This window comes from Cyphomyrmex costatus, unplaced genomic scaffold (genome assembly GCF_001594065.2).
Source record: "Cyphomyrmex costatus isolate MS0001 unplaced genomic scaffold, Ccosl1.0 scaffold158, whole genome shotgun sequence".
In the NCBI taxonomy this organism is placed as follows: Eukaryota; Metazoa; Arthropoda; class Insecta; order Hymenoptera; family Formicidae; genus Cyphomyrmex; species Cyphomyrmex costatus.
In genome coordinates, this window is record NW_017275587.1 from 621,777 (window position 1) to 640,788 (window position 19,012).

At 37.0% G+C, this 19,012-nt stretch overlaps 1 protein-coding gene across 2 annotated transcripts; it reads right to left on the reverse strand.

Annotated features, from left to right (window-relative positions):
* Nucleotides 1–17,256: 17,256 nt before the first annotated feature.
* Mrm2 (Mitochondrial rRNA methyltransferase 2) lies at nucleotides 17,257–18,997 on the reverse strand. 2 transcript variants are annotated; one of them, XM_018536674.1, is made up of 2 exons: nucleotides 18,928–18,997; nucleotides 17,257–18,065 (listed from the first exon to the last, which is right to left on the reverse strand). In XM_018536674.1, the coding sequence occupies exons 1-2, from the start codon at nucleotides 18,978–18,980 to the stop codon at nucleotides 17,342–17,344; spliced, it is 777 nt and encodes a 258-aa protein (XP_018392176.1). In that variant the 5' UTR covers nucleotides 18,981–18,997; the 3' UTR covers nucleotides 17,257–17,341. The 2 variants fall into 2 exon arrangements, 1 of the variants encoding a protein (XP_018392176.1); XR_001940636.1 differs by lacking the exon at nucleotides 18,928–18,997 and adding an exon at nucleotides 18,156–18,370 and having other exon boundaries at nucleotides 17,996–18,065.
* Between the last annotated feature and the right edge of the window lie 15 nt (nucleotides 18,998–19,012).

Sequence of the window (19,012 nt, forward strand, 5' to 3'; positions counted from 1 at the left end):
CTTACGATCCGATTTTAGACACTAAATATAGCTTTGCAGGCTACTCAACGTTATTATTTATTTATTAATATGCAAAACTAAAACAGAGTTAACCGGTAGATCTATATTTATAGTACCTCTCTACTCACATGAGATAACGCCGTGATCTAAGACACCGATTATCCCCGCGTGGGTATCCCGTAGAAGTCCGTCGTGAAAATTCAGTCGCGCGAGAAAAAGCGAAAGCTATCTCGGTTGAACAACACTCATGCAACAAGTACTCAAGAAATGGTGGTCGTTCAGTCGGCGGAGTACATCGGACGTGGGATACGAGGTGGGTATTGGAGCTAGAAATGCAGTTATGTAGCAGGACCGAGACGCTCTGAAATATGTATGTATATATGTATGCACGCGGCCAAACTGCACTCACTGGATAAACTCGGAGCCAGGATGCACCGGGCTCCGGGGTACGTGCGAGACCAGACAAAGTGCATGCCGTCGGAGATGTAGGGGAACCTTAGCGGAGATACACCTGCTGTGCGACTCTCGGTTACGCGAGTCTTGGCTACGGGGTGTCTCGGAAACGCTCGTGTCGCACTTTCAAGAATTCCACCTCGCGATTTATGACCTCGATACAACACACGCTTCTCTCAACGAAACTTTAATCGAAGAGCACTATATTTGCCATCTGAAACCTGTCTATGTATACGTCGAAAGAACGATTTTCAAGTATTTGAAGATGTAGGTAGATACGGACCTAAAAATAATTTTGATCAACCGTCAAAATAATTAGGAATCTCAATGATGAGCGATGCTGTAAAACATTTTGACATTTTGGCAACTAGCTCGGACGTTTTACATAATAACTTTGATGGTCCAATAAAATTATTTTTAGATCTATACATATCTAGATAAATTTTTAGATTAACGGTAACCGTTCAATGGAAGTTCGAGTGACTCTGTTTTTAACTTGCGATATGCAACGAACCGATAAATGCATATCAAATAGGATGCATATTGCATATATTAGACAAAGCACGTTTGGAATATCAGTTTATTGCTTTTTAGGCGAAAAAACAGCCTTTATCAGCAGCGTTAAAATGTGAGATAGTTACAAGTAGATCGCTCACTAGTTGCTTATATCAAATCTAGTTGAACACAAATAAACCAAGAGAGAGAGAGAGAGAGAGAGAGAGAGAGAGAGAAAAATATAAAAGCGGTTCTTGATGTTTAATAATGTTTTTTCGCGAATGTACAGTTGATTTCTTTCGGATTGCTCTGCGTCGCCTAACATTGTCGATAGAATTTACCGCAGGAGAAATCAAGAAAGACGCGGATTTACTAATCACCTGAGAAACGCCGAGATTACAATCCCGAGGAATGCGCTCAGAGCCGTCGTTTCGAAAGGCCTCTACTCTCACATTCTACCTACACCGCATTATATTCATCCACGCGTACAAAGATTTGTGGTTTCTGCTAGCACCATTTATTTACCGTGAAGTCGAACTCTCGGTTTTCGTAATTTAATTACACACACTCAGTTTTCCATCCCGTAATTGAGATTGGATTGAAATGTAATAAAATAACTCATCTGAAAAAGGAATATATTGAAGGAAAAAGAATTTTTGCGTCGGACGAGCGCGATTATTATTGTAGGTACGCTGAAGTATTTAGCTACTGAAATGCGGCGTCTCTGAGTTGAATCTCGGGATAATCTGAGCGCGAGGATTCATTGCTTCGCGTTATTAAATTCGTTCTGCTGGCGTTGCGTTATTTAGGGAGAGGTCAACCCGCAGTGAATCATCGTAGATTCGAGGCGAGAGGAACGACGAAAGCTAAAGGCACGGGTCATCATTGGTCATCTCGAGGTCATTTAAACTGATCGAGAATAGTAACTTGAGATAAACTTGCACATTCTCCGGCTATAATTTTTACAAGGTGCACCAAATTTATTGTTAATTCCTTTCAGCTACATATTTCTTAATACTATTACCGCTGATGGTATCCTCCTAGAACTGCCGAAGTACCAATTTGGTAACTTTTTATCCTTGTTTTCGGATGGAATAAAAAGTTATTTTAGTATTGTTTGTATTATATATGTAATATTTACATATTCTGTACTGTATATTTTATACAAAAGAGAAAAACATTGCAGCCAAAATAGTACCATTGGCAGTTCTAGCTGGGTTAATGTATTTAATTTATTTATTAATAATGAACTTATGGTTTTGATATTATATATTAATTAAAATAGTATTTATATTATTTAAACTAATAACGGTTAATTTAATACTCAGACTCTTATATGCCCTTTAGACATATTTGTTGTTTAATTTATTTGTAGCGTAAAAAAATTATTAAACATATACGTTACAATATTTTATGCTGGGCAATATTTTGTTGAAAGAACTTGCCTATTTTAACTATTTTATACAGGTTCTGAGCTCTTTGTGTCTAGTAATGACACTTTGTTAAAATGAAAGATTATTTATGAATGATTATAAAAATTACACAATTATAATAAGCACTATGATCCAGCTTTGACCGTTATAGGCTGTTTTTCTTCTTGTTTGTTTATCAATGTACGGTCATATTGAGATTTTAATTTGAAAGATTATTGTTAGAGAATCAAAATATTCCACAGACACAATCTTGAGTTCATGCCGAGAGATACTCTTTGAAATATTAGATACGATAGCACTTTGACATAAAAAAATATCTCGTTTTTTATAATTATACTAATGTATAATTATATCTTAATACTTCTCTGTACTAATAATGAGATAATTCAATTTGTAAAAAGAAAACACATAGTTCCTTTAAAAAAAAAATACAGCAACTTCTATTTGTTGATATTCTTCTTAGACGATTTGCTGATTTCGACAAACTTTTTTTTCATCAATGAAGATCAGATTCAACCTAGTCGATACAAACTAAAAGTAACATGTATAACATTATTATTTTACACTGAATAATATAAGTACTATGACACATTTATATAACAATTACATTTGAGTATGAAATTATATAATATTATAACATTGACATGTTACTTTCAACTGGTAACTAAGGCGGTATTCATAGTTCTTATTTTAAGACCGTTAAGATAAGTAACGTGTGTGTCTTAAGATGCTAATGCAGCTGTTTAATTGGTTCATGATACCTCAGAACTGAACTTAAGACGATTTTAAATATAAGAACTGACTATATGAATACCGGCCTAAGAGTAGTCTATTATTTCTTTATTGATTAATATACTTTTCACTAAAATTTTATCTAAAATGGGCAAACTTTTTTTTATCATTTTGATCAAAATTAAAGATAAGCTAATCAAAGAAATAAAACTTTGGTATTTTAATTGAATCGCAAAATAAGCGAACGAAATTTTTCTGGGTAATATAGCCATGTTATGTAAGTTACAACACATCGAGTTAAAAATCAATGTCTGTCTTCTGCAAAAAAAAAAATCCGCAACGTATCGGAATAACGATAAATAATATACGCAGTATTCTTCGAAGTACATATGTACGATACGACGCAATCGTGATTCGCTTCGAATAACCCGGAGTGCAATTGATGCATTTGGAACATCCACTCGATCTGCAATCGTGCGCGTTTACACAGCCTCAAGAGCGATTGCGTCATAATGAACCATATTAAGAAAATGCAGACACTTTATACATCGACGTCCTCATCGACGAAATATACAATATATGTATAATGTAAACAACGCGCGAGTCAGATCATGTAACATCGAAGAGTCTTCTAGCTAAGGTTTATTGTTTTCGTATCTTTTAGCCATTTTGATAAGATTTATAGGTCAAAAAGATATAGTTTCAATTTGCCACAGCTTCTAAACAAATCTTCTTTATTTAATGATAACATTGACACAGTTATCGATTGCACTACATTATTTTTTGATCGATTTGTAACGTTTTCAAAATGAAGAGAATATCAACGTTATTTCAGAAATTTATTTATTGGCTTACTTAATTATCTTATGTCTCTGCGTAAATTATTTTATCTTTAAAAGATATTGGGGAAAGAAGCCAACTGTAATCTAAACGGGAGAAGTTTGGCGTGAGCTGCAATAATTAACGCATCTGGAGCGCCGAAATGTAAATGTTAGTATTATGGATTATGAGAGCAGACGCAAGACAAATACATACATGATGTTTTCTGTGTCAGAGCCGGCAGGAAGATTAAAGCTGATGGATCTTTATAGTCGGTTTGTCGCAAGATACTAAAGCGTGTCTTTAACCCTTCGCACGATCTTGTATCAAGTTAATTATTGCTTATCAAATAAGCGATGGTAATAAAAGCATTTATCGATTATATCTTTTTGTATATAATACGAATACGTCATATTGTCTATTTTTTAATTTCTTGTATATGTATCATGTAAAAAAACAGTGAGTTATTATAATTCGTAGATTAAATACTTCAAGGTTTATTTTATTCGAGCTAAACTAAAATTTTAAAAAAGGTTACATTAAACAATACCAATGACGTACAAGTAACTTCATATCGACCTATTTCTCAATATTATCTCGGATCGCGAAGGGTTAATCGTTCTCTTTTGCCAGCTGTGGTTAGATTCGCTAAAGCAATAGACATCTCCGCAGATCGGAAAAATTTAATGGTCATATCATCGCGGATAATGGCAAATTGCATCATAATGCATGTTGGAAGAAATCTTTGATGTTGCATTGCTTTTATTAATCGTCTTTCGCACTTCGTATATTTCAAATTCTATTGCATCCTGATTTCTTGTTATATTAATTATTCAACCTGAAAATCTTTTTCGCTTAATTATTTTTGTGCCAGATTTGTGTTATATATTTTGTAATAGATATAATATAATATTCATATTTATAGTATATTATATTTTATACATTATTTATCTTTTTACTAATTAAACATTTAATGTAACTTTATATTTAAGAAAATTCTTGAAAAAATGTATAAATTATATTTAATTTCAACACAATAGATTTAAAAGTGAGAAGCGTACATCTACACAAGGAATATCACAGTTAAGTGACTTATTATAATTTTTTTCAATTCAGTCAGCTTAATTGAATATCCATCTGACTGCAATTAAGACTCAAAAGATTTAAACAACGGAATCCATAAACGCTGAATAATTGAATAAATTTTCTACCAGCCAATAATCTTGTTGGCCAGTCAACGTCACGTTGACGTGCCCACGTTATCGCTTAATTATAATCTCCTAAACGTTGAAACGTAATTAACGGATTCTCTGAACATTTCTCCCTGTTCCTACCCCCCGTCCTCTCCCTCTCTCTCTTACTCTCTCTCCCTCTGTTCTCCCTTTGAGTCGAAAGTGACAATCTTATCGGAGAAAGCTTCCGATACAGAAACGCTTGGTGGTTGGTACTCGAGCAATAAAAGCCGCTGGCCATTGACAAACGCGGATAATGAATTGCTCGCATGCTCCCGTAGGAAATACTCTCGCTATCAGCTATCAGTGAAACGGCTTAAGTAGTCGTCGGAATGCACGAACAATCATCGTTGAACCATTCACTGCTCGTGTCCCGGCTTGTAAAATATAAAAACTTTCTCGCGCTGAGCCGAGTCGGTATTTTTATTACGCTTCGCATTCGAAATTGAATGACAAAAACGGTTCACGAAAATACATTTTGGAGATTGTCGAAAAATATATACGATATAATGAGTGATAAATTATACATCGTTATATGAATATTATACATGTAATAATTATATATGCAAGAAAATCGGCATAACGAGAGAGAAAAAGAGTTTAATTCTCAATAAGTATAACCAGAGTTATACTCATATTTTGCGTAAATTATAAAATCAGATGATATTCTGCAAATGAATTTATTTATAAGGAGGACTTTTGATTGATCATAAATATCGCTCCGTTATCTTTTTATACTTCTGATCTGACATTTCGTAAACATTTCCATTCGCATTTGTGCCGGAAGCTATCAATTAATGTACCGCGTGAATTAAATGCCATAAAATTCTCATTAATTCTTCTCATTAAATTGTTCTGGCTATATTCGACAGCACGAATAATATCAAAGAGTGAGCCACGAGTACAAAAATATGACGAACGGAATACACTATTAAATATCAAAGGAGCAATGTGTGGTAACCCAATCTGTTGATTAAAAATAACATTTTGTTATTTTTAATCTCCATGTATGTCAAACTGTAAATCAATCCATTTCTGTGGTTAGTTACAAAATAAGCAACGTCTATATTAATATATGTAACTATTGTTAATAAATAATAATCTAAATAATAATAATTCTCTCTCTTGAATAAAATTTGATACATTTTCTTGAGTTAAATTGTTCAGACCCGTTGTTATTAAATTAACGACATATTGATTGAAAGCAGTGCGATCTAAAGAAATGTTTATTTAAAAATAACTCGAATTGAGTATAATTTTTTATATGAATTTTAACAGCGTAGCTTCGGCGCGTAGACAAGGAAGATCAGAACTAAATTTCGAAAAAATCGCATCAACGTCTGCAGGTCTCTTTTCTTGTGACGGGCGTACTTGTTATTATTAAGCCGTATCTTGTAACGTTCTTTATATATAGAAGTACGTATTTTTGCAAGATAATGTGCTCAAGATCCTTCGTGGCGCCACGCATAAAATGTCGCTTCGCGTCCGGTTAATTTTCTTTCGGTGACCTCGAGCAATATCGTGTCCGGCAAGTAGCGAGATCTTTGGATACGCTATATTTTATTTCGCCCTGTCCCGAATCACTGGATTTACAGCTGGATTACACGCTCGCGTTTGTACGCGCCCGTGTGGCGTTAAACGTGATATACTCGCTTTTACATGCCTTTTATTTTCCTTCCCAGCTACGTGTACTGCACGTTTTGTTTAGCAAACGCGTGCACGCGACCTCGGAGGAAACCAACGAAGATTCGGTTTTGTTATTCGAGTATGTTTCGACCTTTCGCGAGATCACCTCGGGAAATTGTAATTCGTGAGTACGTACATCGTTCTTCCCTCCAATAATTCAATATAATCGACTGAATATAATCCCTCCAATAATTGAATATAATCGACAACTGAAAAAAATTCAAGTTTCCCAGAAAAGGCTTAAAAAAAACTATTTTTTAATTTAACAAAAAAGTTATTAACTCCAAATATCAAATAATGTATAAAAAGAGTATACTCTTATAATATATGATTTAATGCCATTTTTGTGTGCTTCACAATTCATCCTTTTTAAATTGTCCATCTTTTTAAATTGTGATAATTTTTTAACGATTTTAATAAAATTATCTAGGAGCCAATTTATTGGCGATGTATTGATTAAATGTTGAGGATATATTGTGCCATTATAGTTAATATTTGACTAATATTGTCAATAAATTAGTTCACTTTTGATAAATGATAAGGCTAATATTTACTTAACTCATTCATGATAATAACTCGAAAATTATATTTCTTCAACTGTGTCAATTTTGAAGTAAGGGAGTGATATCTAAATATAAAAAGATTGCGCCTGAAATAATAAAAATCTTAGTTCTTACTCTAATATCTTTTTATTTTTATTTTCTAAATCGTGAAAGAAATACAATTCGGTAAGATCTTTCTTGCGCGTATTAACATCCTTCGTGCACGACGTTCATAGCATTGCCGCAGCCTTTTATTAGCGCAAAATACGCCGAACCAATTTAGCGATTGTAGTCGAAATAGGCTATAGAGGATAAGTACCCTAGTTTAGTGATCTTACCGCGATCGGCTGCAATCGAGCGTCCTTACAGCTCTCTTAATAGAAACCCTTCCACGTGCTTCTACAGCGTGCGTATAGATATCGCGGGATAGGGTCGTTCCGAAAGAAGAATCGACGTTGATATCTCACAACGGCCATCTCGGGTCGTACCAGAGAGTACTTAGTTATAGTTCGTTCTCACATAAATCATCCACCAGTCTTTTCCCCGTCGTACCGGTGTACTTCTGACGAGCGATAAATACAGTAGTGGAACAAATTTTTATCAACTTTTTATTTCTCGACAAGTAATTGATGTTTCTCATGTTAAGTAGGATATTTGCACTGAAGAAGTGTTTACAATGCCTTTAATTTTTAGAAACTCCGCTTTGAATTTCTTATGTAATAATGAAAATTTGTAATATATTTTTAAAAAATTTATAGTATAGTTATAAAAGATATAAGTATTTTTACAATATACAAAAATAAATGTGGTATAAAGTCCCTTTTGTTGTTTATTACGATTTAAAGATTAATTAATCTTTTAACTTCGGATTTTTTTTCGAAAATATAATGCATATTTAAATTGACAATTTACAGTGTCAAATTTAACTATCGTTTTAGTATAACATAACGATATGTTTAGTAACAGCAGTGTCGACTTAAATTTGACACTAGATTTAACAGAATGTGTCAAAATGTAAATTAATTTATTTCTGTGTAGTTAGGTTTAAAGTAAATAATCCATATTAGTACTTAGTAAGTAATAAATTGTTTAAATTTTAAACAGAATCGTAAGGCTCGTAAAATATTCTCATAAAGTTTTTATAAGAATTTTTAAGTGCTTATACATTTATATGTAATAATATCTTTACAGACAGCTTCTTACTAGCCATAAGATCTACAAGAAATCGTAGATATTTACTGATAATCGTACATCTTATGATACATACGCATAAAGTTAGAATACTAGTCATAAGTTGTTACAAGTTTTACGAGAACAAGTTACGAGTCTTACGATTCTGCTTAGAATTGACCCATAAATTTTAGTCAAATTTAATTTAATTTAAGTTACCGCTTCTCTTATAGACTATTTAGGTTAAAGACACTATTATAGATTTAATAACGCTCTTTCTCGACACCTGAACAGTGATTCCTATTTCCTCGTATGTATTTTACTCTGTAAAATAATAGAAGAGTTGTAAATTATATATTAAAAATAGAATTTTTTCAAAACTAAAGTCCTCGATTTCTCAAAATCTGTAAGGAATTTTTGTTTTAACTTTATACATATATTTTTTTCAACAGCTACATAAGAATCACCATTCATTTCTGTTGAGAAACAGAAATCTCGTAACATCACAGCGTTATCGGTGTTTCACGTTCAAAATATTTCACGTCTGCGTCCGAAAAGTATCGCTGATAAACGGCGATTCAACTCCGCGCTGTCAATATATCGCGCTATATGCGCGGAAAATCGCGATTCTCTCAGCGAAATTATTGCGCGCGCGGCGACGACGTGCATCGTAAACGGGCAAAGCCAGACGATGGGCGCTTCCTGCCGCTGTCTGACATTTACCTCGATGTTAACGCATCGACTTTCGTTGATTGGAAAGGCTGATAAATACGGTCGCGCGAAAGACATTCAATCTCCCTACGGTCGTTACGCGCGTTTTATTTACGGCGTCAATTTCAGTGCCCGCTGTGGGACGCGTTGAACTTTTTGGAATGCTAACGGGCTCGCTCTCGCGCAGGAAACTGTATTTTACATCTGCATCGGGGCATGTTCATAAATTGAGTCGTTTGAGTTTATCTCCGCCGCGTGATGTGGACACGTCGTATCAATTTGTATCCGCTTTTTCTCTATTCTTCGTGTTTCCCGTCTGGATTTGTGTTATATACTCAGAATATACACTATCCGAGAAATGAATTCGTTTTTCTCACCGGAAGCAGACAATTTATACAACGCGTACGTTTCTTACGGTAAAAATTCCGCATTACACGCGGTCACATTTGAATCAGTCATATCGGAACCCCATATAAGTAAAAAAAAAAAAATCTAATTTTCCCAGGACTGATAAAATATTCTAGTTTTTATAACTGTATAGTTATAAAACCAATTCGTTAATTTCATTAAGATTTATACATATACAAGCAAAAGGGAAGTTCCAAAAAACACGTATCCACTAACGATATATTTCGTAAATTTATCATGCACCGATCTCAAGATAATCAATGATAAGGATTTCTCCAGTGTAAACTAAGATATACACGGCTAGATAAGATATTTTGCGGCTTCTCACTCGGAACATCATAATGTATCCGTTTGCTCCTAGGAGCAGACAGTGTTATCGCTACTGAAAATGGATGACAGCAGCCCCCTGGAATAAATCCGGTATGTTTTCCGCGCGATGCGACGACACATATACAAACGATCGGGAAGTCGATTTTCGTATTTGTACGTCTTATTCACGAAGCCAGACATAATCTCAGCGTGCCTGCGTAACGGTAAAAACAGATCGGCGTGCATTCACTTTTCCTCGCTGTGCGTACGCATATACTCCGGCAGGCGCATTATCCAGCCGCGTATGAGGCACGCACTTTGCAGCACGCCTTTTAAGGATATACGCGAACGGTAACGTGTCTCAGTGCCTAGTAACAACCCGAAACACATATTGTATTTCTCGAAACCTCGAGAAACACAAACGGCGCATATCACGCAACGCAATTGCATACGTTTAATTATCCTTCTACGTGTACTTTATACGCGGAAGCCTCGGTTAAAAAGCGAGATATAAAAGTAATTGAAGAGCGGAAATGGGGGACGTCAGATAAGCGCCACGTTCTGATTTTTCTTCTACCGGCGCACAGATCGTGCAATCAAACCGACATGTATACGTACAATTATTTCTACAATAAGAAAAAGTTATATTAATATATATGATAAATATTTAATATAATTGTCATTATATATAAATATTGAAATCATCATTTTCAAGTTAAAAAAAGCTTTATTAATATTTATATACTATTAGTTTAATTAATGTTAAATACTTTCAGAAATTAATAAAAACTCTTTTGGGTCTGTTTTTGTGTTATGTGTGAAATTAGATAAATTTTTAAATATAGAACAGATCTCTAAATTATAACGTAATTCCACTATTTGATTCGCGTTCAAAATTTGCCGTCGTTCGTTTGATGGATGTATACTGTTTCAGCTGTACAACTCTTCCCTTCCCGCGTATCATTCGCATATAGCTATCACAGTAAACTTGACGATTAATTGGATGCTTGTTCGGGGGTGGTCGGGTAAGTTGATAAAATCGACAATCGATTTGTGACACGTATTGCCGCATGGTATGTCATCGAAGGAGATAGGAGTGTATCCCGTGATTTTTCTATTACGAGCACTTCTCTCCGAGAGGATTCAAAACAACTTTCACTTGATAATAATAGTCGATTTATGCTCTTTTCCGCGTGTCACGCTGCGTCATTATACGATTACCAGCGACGTTCGAAGTTTCTTTTTTAATTATTCATATCTATATGGACTCCGTAGAGACAGATTAAAGTATCTCCAGGGGCACTTTAGTTACGCTCGAAGCAGATGCGCAACATTCTGAGAAATTCTCGGGGAAATTTACAGCCCTAAATTGTCCCGAGGAACGGTGTGCGTCCGGTATACGTGCACCGCCGGCTAAGTGGCATCTATTAAGATTAGAAACTGGGTTAATATTGCTCCCTGGGATGAGTCGCTACTCGAGTGAAAGCCCCGGCGGTTGAAGTTAATACATCGCCGCGTTGCGCAACGCACATTGTTAATTTCTCCGCTCGATCGCTTACACGTGTATACCGTGTCCGTAGAAAACGATTAATTTAATCTTCTTATCTGTTGGCAGACTGATCCGATGCTTCCAAAAACGAGGGACAGGTGACAAGCAAGATCCAGAGACGAGCGTCTTGAGATAACTTCCTCTTTCTTCGTGAAGAAGCTTCGATCGGAAGCAACGAGGACGAAACGATGTTGAGCTTACGGCGAAGGCATTCCCGATGGAGAATATTCCCCATCCTGCTGTTTCTCGGACTGATCTGCAGCGCCGAACTGGCGCCTGTCCGCTTACCTGAAGAAATATCGTTAGTACCGTCATCGTCATCGACATCCAAAAAGAAGGACATTGATTTTCTGGGCGACTTCTGGCAAGCGTTGATCCTGGTGGATCCGCAGAGCGACTCTCAACCCAGTCAGGACTCTCGAAGGATAACGCCGAAGAGCGTGTTCATCGCACCGGGGGTGTTACCCGCCTGTGCAGAGGGTTATCATGCGGACAAAATGGGTAGGTGCGTTAAGAGCGTAAGCATTAACGCGACCGCGCACAAGGATTTCATTCTGGAGCGACTCAAGCTCATGTTCAGTAATGCGCAAGCTACCAAGAGTGAGCAGAAAAAGTCGACTGGTCCCCTGCAGCTTAATATCCCCCTGCAGCTTAATGTTCCTGCGGAGTCCGACATTGATCCTCAGCCAACGGAGATCGAAGTCGAAGAAACGTTCTTGAAAAACCAGCCGGTCGCGGCGCCGACTCGCAACGAAACTTACTTCGCGGCAAGCGAAGAGAAGATCAAGTTGCCCTCGACATTGTACGAATTGAAGAACGACACGGCCATAGACGAAGAGGAGCCGTTCTATTTCGGAAGTTCCAATGTCGACGATATTGGAAAGAAACTTCCAGCGACAGTTCCAGTAACGGAATTGATCGAGGAGACGAACGATACCAATTTCTCGGAAGTGGTGGACTACAAGATTCCAGTGGATCCGAAGGCAGCGGTGAACTCCTCGAGCGTGAATAGGATCGACATCCGTGGCAGTACGGAAGAAAGCGTCTCGGTGGCGGAGAAGCGAGAGAACTCCACCGATCCGTCAACCGCACTGGTATTGTTGATTTCGCCTACAAAACTGACGAACGTAGTGGACGATCTGTCGCTGACGCAGAACGATACTACCGAGGAAGCTGTGCCGATATCCAATTCCACTTCAAACCCTAACGAGAGCGTTTCTACTGGTGCATCCGACTCCACGCTCTTACCTGCGAAGCAAACGACGTCGATCCCGATAGACGAGCAACGAGATAACGAAACGTACGCGAAAGACGAGTTAGCACCGGAGACTTCCAAGCCGAGCGAGTCGCAGGACAGGGACTTGATCTTTTACGACGAGGAAGAAGGCGACGTCGAGTATCCGTATAGCACTGACGTGCCAGACGAAGACGATTCGGGTGAAGAGATCCTGAAGCATGGAGAAGCCGGCATGACGATTCCCACGGTTCGAGATATGGATCACCCGGTCGATCGCGAACGTCTTCAGTGGCAACAGGAGCAGATCGCAGCGTTAAAGAAGCTGTTCAATACACTCGATCGGATCGCATTGCACCTTAACGATTCCACGGAGAATAAAGACGAGGCGGAGAGCAATGTCTCCAGCGAAGTCAGTATTGACGGTGACTTCATTGTGGAGACGACGCTCCTGGACGTGAACACCGAGAGATTGCAGGTCACTACCAAGTCGCCAAATGTGACGGAAAAAGTCAATGACAGCGAGGACGATTCCAAAAAATTGTTCAGCTCGGAATCTAAGAATTTCCATGTTATATTCCCTGACGAGGTCCACGACGTGGTGACCGTCAGTTCGCACGGACGCAAGCCATCCGAACAGCTGTCCGTGAGGTTCGAGAAGAACAAGGAACCGGAAAGTACACCTTCTTCGTACGATTTGCCGGAGGAAGACCCGATAACTGAAATTCGCACGTTCAACGATAAACGATTGAAAGAGAGTATACTGCAAAAAAGTCCGAAAGATTCCGAATCAATAAACGTCCCGAGCAGTTCCATACGGACGACGATGAACATCGACTCTGCTGAAGACTTCGTGAGATTTCCCGATTACGTGAGGCGGCCGCAGCCAGGCGGTTACGTGAGGTTTCCGGATAGCGGGGAGATAGCCAACAGCATACACAGTTTGAATTACAAGCAGAATTCGCGCTACTCCGCGGACGACGTCGACCATTACGGCGGTACCAGCACCAAGAGCAGCGTGCCCGTTCGCCACAAACCAGTTTATCATCATCTGACGGCGTCGAGTTGGAAGCCGGACTCGGATCGCGTTCAGGCGACATCCAGCGAGAGGCAGAATCAGACACCAAATTTGATGCATTTCTGGAGCAAGCTTCCGCTGATCAAAGATCCGGCTATCTATCCCGTTTATCAGAACGACGACCAGGAACAATCCCACAGCCGTTCCTCTCGGGCACGATCGTCGCGAAGGTTGAGCCCCTTCATGGAAACGTCTCCGGGGAACAGGGTTCCAACGCAAAAGCGAAAGATTAGACCAATAGTTAGCGTTTAATCTTCACATCGCTTTTCTTAAAAGAACGGTCCAATCAATTGTGTACGGAACTATGTCAAGTGACTCGAGAATTCCGAAATTGTCAAGGTAGTTTGCGGATTGTCGTTGCGTTTAGATCGTTACTGTACGAGAGAACTTTACAGTAGATATAAGATCGACAAGAAGGATTGTCGACGGAAGACAATCTGCGGCAATCTGTTTGACAAGTTCAAGAGTCGATATTGCACGTATCGCGTCTAGTATTTTCTTTTGCTCAGCGAATGAATTGCAAATTGTTGGAAACTTCGACGATCTCAGGAGGAGTGATCTGGAATCTAAGTATCTTCCCGGTATTGCTTTCTCTTCATATGAGAATAAAACTGGACTCACTGTAAGAACGGAGGAAAATTTAAAAACGTACTTAGCGTTTGTTTATTATATATGCGTCACGTCATGTTCATGATTAAATTCGCACCCGCAAAAAGGTTTTCGAGGACAATCTCACAAGTGAGTTCTGATATCTTACGGTGTGCAATTAACAGTGTTAAGTATCGGACAGAGAAAGTAGAGAGGAAATTGCGAGTAGCGTGCTGACGCAAAATATTTGCGCAACCGATGATGAATTTTGCCACGTTAATCAGATACGTAGCTTTCTATGGAAAGTTCAAACTGTATCATGCATTTTAAATTAAATCTCTAAGCGTCGGATATCACCTGTGAATTCATCGCGTCTGATGATAGACAGATATTGAGTTGCGAAAACAAAGCGTCGCTGTTTCGAGCAGCAAGGTTGAGGACAGATTTGTTTGAATTGATATTAACTAGGGTAATATTTGCAACAGCTAAAATTTTCTACCAGAATGCGCTAAAATAGAAGAAACACTGCCCAAAGTACTTTTAAATTTTTTATGAGTGATTTTTTTACATTTTTTCGATTATAGAAATTAGCAAGAATCCGCAGTTTCGTCACATATTTAATTTCATATGTAACACTTGTGGCTTCCTATATTTTTAACAATATTATTTTAATAATATAATCACTTTTTAATGAATGAAACTTTATTTATACTGACTCTGTTTTATTCATATAAACATATTAGATACTTACTACATCTACAATTTTATTTGATAATTTATTCAATATTATTTTTTATGAATATTTGTTAGGTCTCCAATTTTATTTATGGTAATTCTATTAAATTTTACTTTAATAATATAATTATTTATCATTTTAATATGACAAATTAACTTAATGAAAATATGACAGAACAATCGCATTGAATTCTAAATATATGACGAAAATGCAGATCAACAAATCCTTGATAAAAATATATCGCTAATTAGGCTATCATATGATGAACTAGTTATTAATTTAGCCAAGTTTCGTGTGAAACGTTGATAAATCTTTATTCTCTGTGCAGCAGAGATAATTATTAGACTTGTCAGTGTTAACACTAATTTTCGAGATAAGAATGTATGAATGGCGTATTTGCGAGCTCGCAAGCGATATGTTGAGCTCATTTACTAACGGAAGTGTTAATGAAGCACAGACTGATCTTTAGAGTTATTATACAGTAGTTGATTTTCGGCCGTACGAAATCTTGGGAGTCGTGTTGCTGTCTTCACTAAAGAAATACAATCGTGCAGAGCATCAATTTCGTGCTCGTCGTTGTAAGATTTGCAAAAGAAGAACGTACAAAATCGTTACGGTGACACGATTTTTTTGCAGATTTTTAAATGCCGTTTTTATAAACGACAAGCGTGCACGGATGTGTTAGACTACTTTTTGCAGATCAATCACGAATTACACCTACATTAGTTAGCCAACAGCGTAGAATAAGTGTTTTCAGTGTGATCTAATCGATCGTTGTTTCACGTCGATAGCTTCAAAGGTGATTTTTCTCAAAACAGCCATCGAAATCAGTCGAAAAGTTTCGATGATCTTTGTTATACTCGCTTTACCTATCATCTAAGCAAGATAATTACATTTTGACGGCAACATTGTCACCGCTATAATAAACGCTCCGGCTACATGTGACATGTATTGTAAAGCAAGAATATTTAAAGCTTTTATTTATTTGAGTAGCATTAGCGCGCGTATTAGTGATATAATAGATCGATGTAGAATATTTTCAATAAGTTTTATTAATGTAAATCGCAAAAGTCTTCGTAAGTTAATTTTTAATAGACCAAAACGTATAGAGAAATTATTTTCATTTTACTAGGCAAATAATTTAGAATAATTTAGAGTTAAATGTGTGTTGTTAAATTTTATCATTTTATAATACTCTCATGAAATAATGTGTTTTAGCTTTCTTTCTCTTTTAAAGTCAAAAAATTTACAAAACAAGAGAAATCATTATATCATTGACAAATGTAATGCTAAGCAGCACTCGATTCAAATAATATTTATTAATGTAATAACATTTATTAAATTAAATTTTAACATTTATATTAAATCCTATTAATACTCGTAAATTAAATTTTTTTGGTAAATTTGTTTCCTGGATTTTAATCTGCTGCGTACAATGTTATTAAGAAGCCGCGGCTTTTATTGTAGCAGATGTTATCGAGTCTTCATTTAAAGCATCGAGACATTTCGAATCGGCTTTCCTGCTACTTGATAATTAAGCCGAAAGATTTTACGATACTTGACATTGTGTGGCCAGTAAATCTACTGATCTACATGCATTTCAATGTGGTATGTAATTTCTCCCGTATTATTGAATGTCGATTCGTGTACATATTAATTATATCATTGAGGAATGTATATATGCATAGAGGCATAATGTAGACACAATATAAATAAATAAGCGTTAACAGCAGCACAGTCCCGATTGCGTATTAATCGTGTATTAAATCTTCTTGTATTATTTATAGCGAAATATATCGATGTATATTGCATTTGTCGTGTTGTGCGAGGCCGCCTGTTAGATAACGGAGTAAAGGAGTTATAAAAAAGAAAGAATCGCATACGACGCTCGTATGATACAAAATTACCGTGTTCTTTTATTTGCACAACCTGCCCAACATCTCTTTTATCTTATCATCGAAATAGCAGATCCGTTCGCGTTGCTCGCAGAAATATTTAATTTTGTGACAATATATATGATATCATTGTATATACATTTTTATCCACAGAGCGTTTTATATAATAATAAATCTAAATTCGGTTTATTTATCTTGTTTTAAGTGCAAAAATTTTGGCAATTTCAACGCAAGAAATCTATTGTACCTTTGAACTAACTTATTAATTACATCAGCTTGTCTTGAGACCTTTAAACCCCATAGCCAAGAAGAATGTTTCAGTCGATTCGTCCCTCGTTGCATCAGGCCTAAATATCCTGATCTTATTGTAAAACTTTGCCAGATTCTGTTCAAATTGTTGTGTCTTACCACCGTCCCAGATCTTCACAAGGAACGTGCTTTGCGTCTTACTGATTTGTAGCGCGAATCTCAGGGCGGCGTAAGCGAGTAGCATTATATTATCATGGTCTATATCCCTTACGCCGGATGCGTTTGGAGCCATGTCAGACAAGATGACGTCGACCTTGTCTCCCTGTAACATTTTGCTCAGAGTCTCATGCGTTTTAGCGTTTGTGAAGTCCATATTCCCCAAGACAGTCGCACCTTCCACAGGATAAAATGGAAGTTTGTCGATGGCGTACACCTTGCCGATAGAGCCTTCCTTTTTGCCATCAGCATTGGTAAGATTGGTGGCGACCTGAGTCCAGCTGCCGGGCGCTGCTCCACAGTCCACGACGGTCAGACCCGGACTGAGGATTTTGAATTTCTCATTGATCTCTAGGAGCTTGAACGCGCTTCTGCACCTGTACCTCTCCTGCTTCGCCTTCTCCACGTAGGGATCGCGCAGCTGCCTCGCCAGCCATAACTGCGAGCTGTGTTTCTTGCCCTTTAAGTTCCGTGGGGTTTCCTTGAACAGTGCACGGCCGGTGTGCACGTTTCTCGTCAACGAAACGTTCCTGCAGAGAGAATTCATCCCGTATGTAATGAATGAAAATGTGATCTAACCTGTGACCAAGCACACGTTCGCAAACGCTTAGCGTAAATACTCGATTTAAGGCTTCTGGTGAATTAATATTTATTTGTCAGCTGTTTAGCGCTATACATTCCCAGGGAATTGCTCGTATATACAAATTGCGTTATTAAATGGAGAATAAAGACACACTGTCAACATCGCAGAATTAAAGCCCTGGACGCGGCCATGTTGCCTGATCGCAAAACTATGCTCCATTTTGGCTGTCCGATCAGCTGATTATCATGTGTCGATGTGGTAGGATTCTGTCAGAACTTGGCGAAGAGATTAATCAATATTTTATGTAATAAAAATTATTCTTGGAATTTTTCATATAATTTTTTAGATTTTTTGTACAAATTATGTACATATAAAATACTTTTCAGAAGAGTCGAGAAAGTCTTTTCTAGAATTCTTCGTAAAGAAATGTTATATAAATTCAACAAAAATATAGAATTAATGTCATGAGTTAACCGTATAATATCTTAAAAATAATCATAATATTCTAAATATTTTTCTACAATTATCACTCGCATAGATAAACCCGGAATGATAACAATAAAAATGCAACTTTAAATAAAACTCAAATTGGAGTCATAAAAATATCCTTTATGAAATATTATCAGGACAAATTAAGATAAAAAATGTTATCGATCAATATAAAAAATAATACTAAACAAAAATAAAATTAACACAATTAAGTCGATTGTCTAAATTTGAATATCATAAGATCGTCAGCCTTCAATAATTCTTTGTCAGTAACGAGTGTAAGTGCATGCATTGTAACGATACTTATTAAATATACATACACACATATCAGAGAAGTACTCCACGCACACATCCGCGACACATGCGCGTGCATGTTCGGCGTTTCTCGGCACGCTCGTAGCTAGT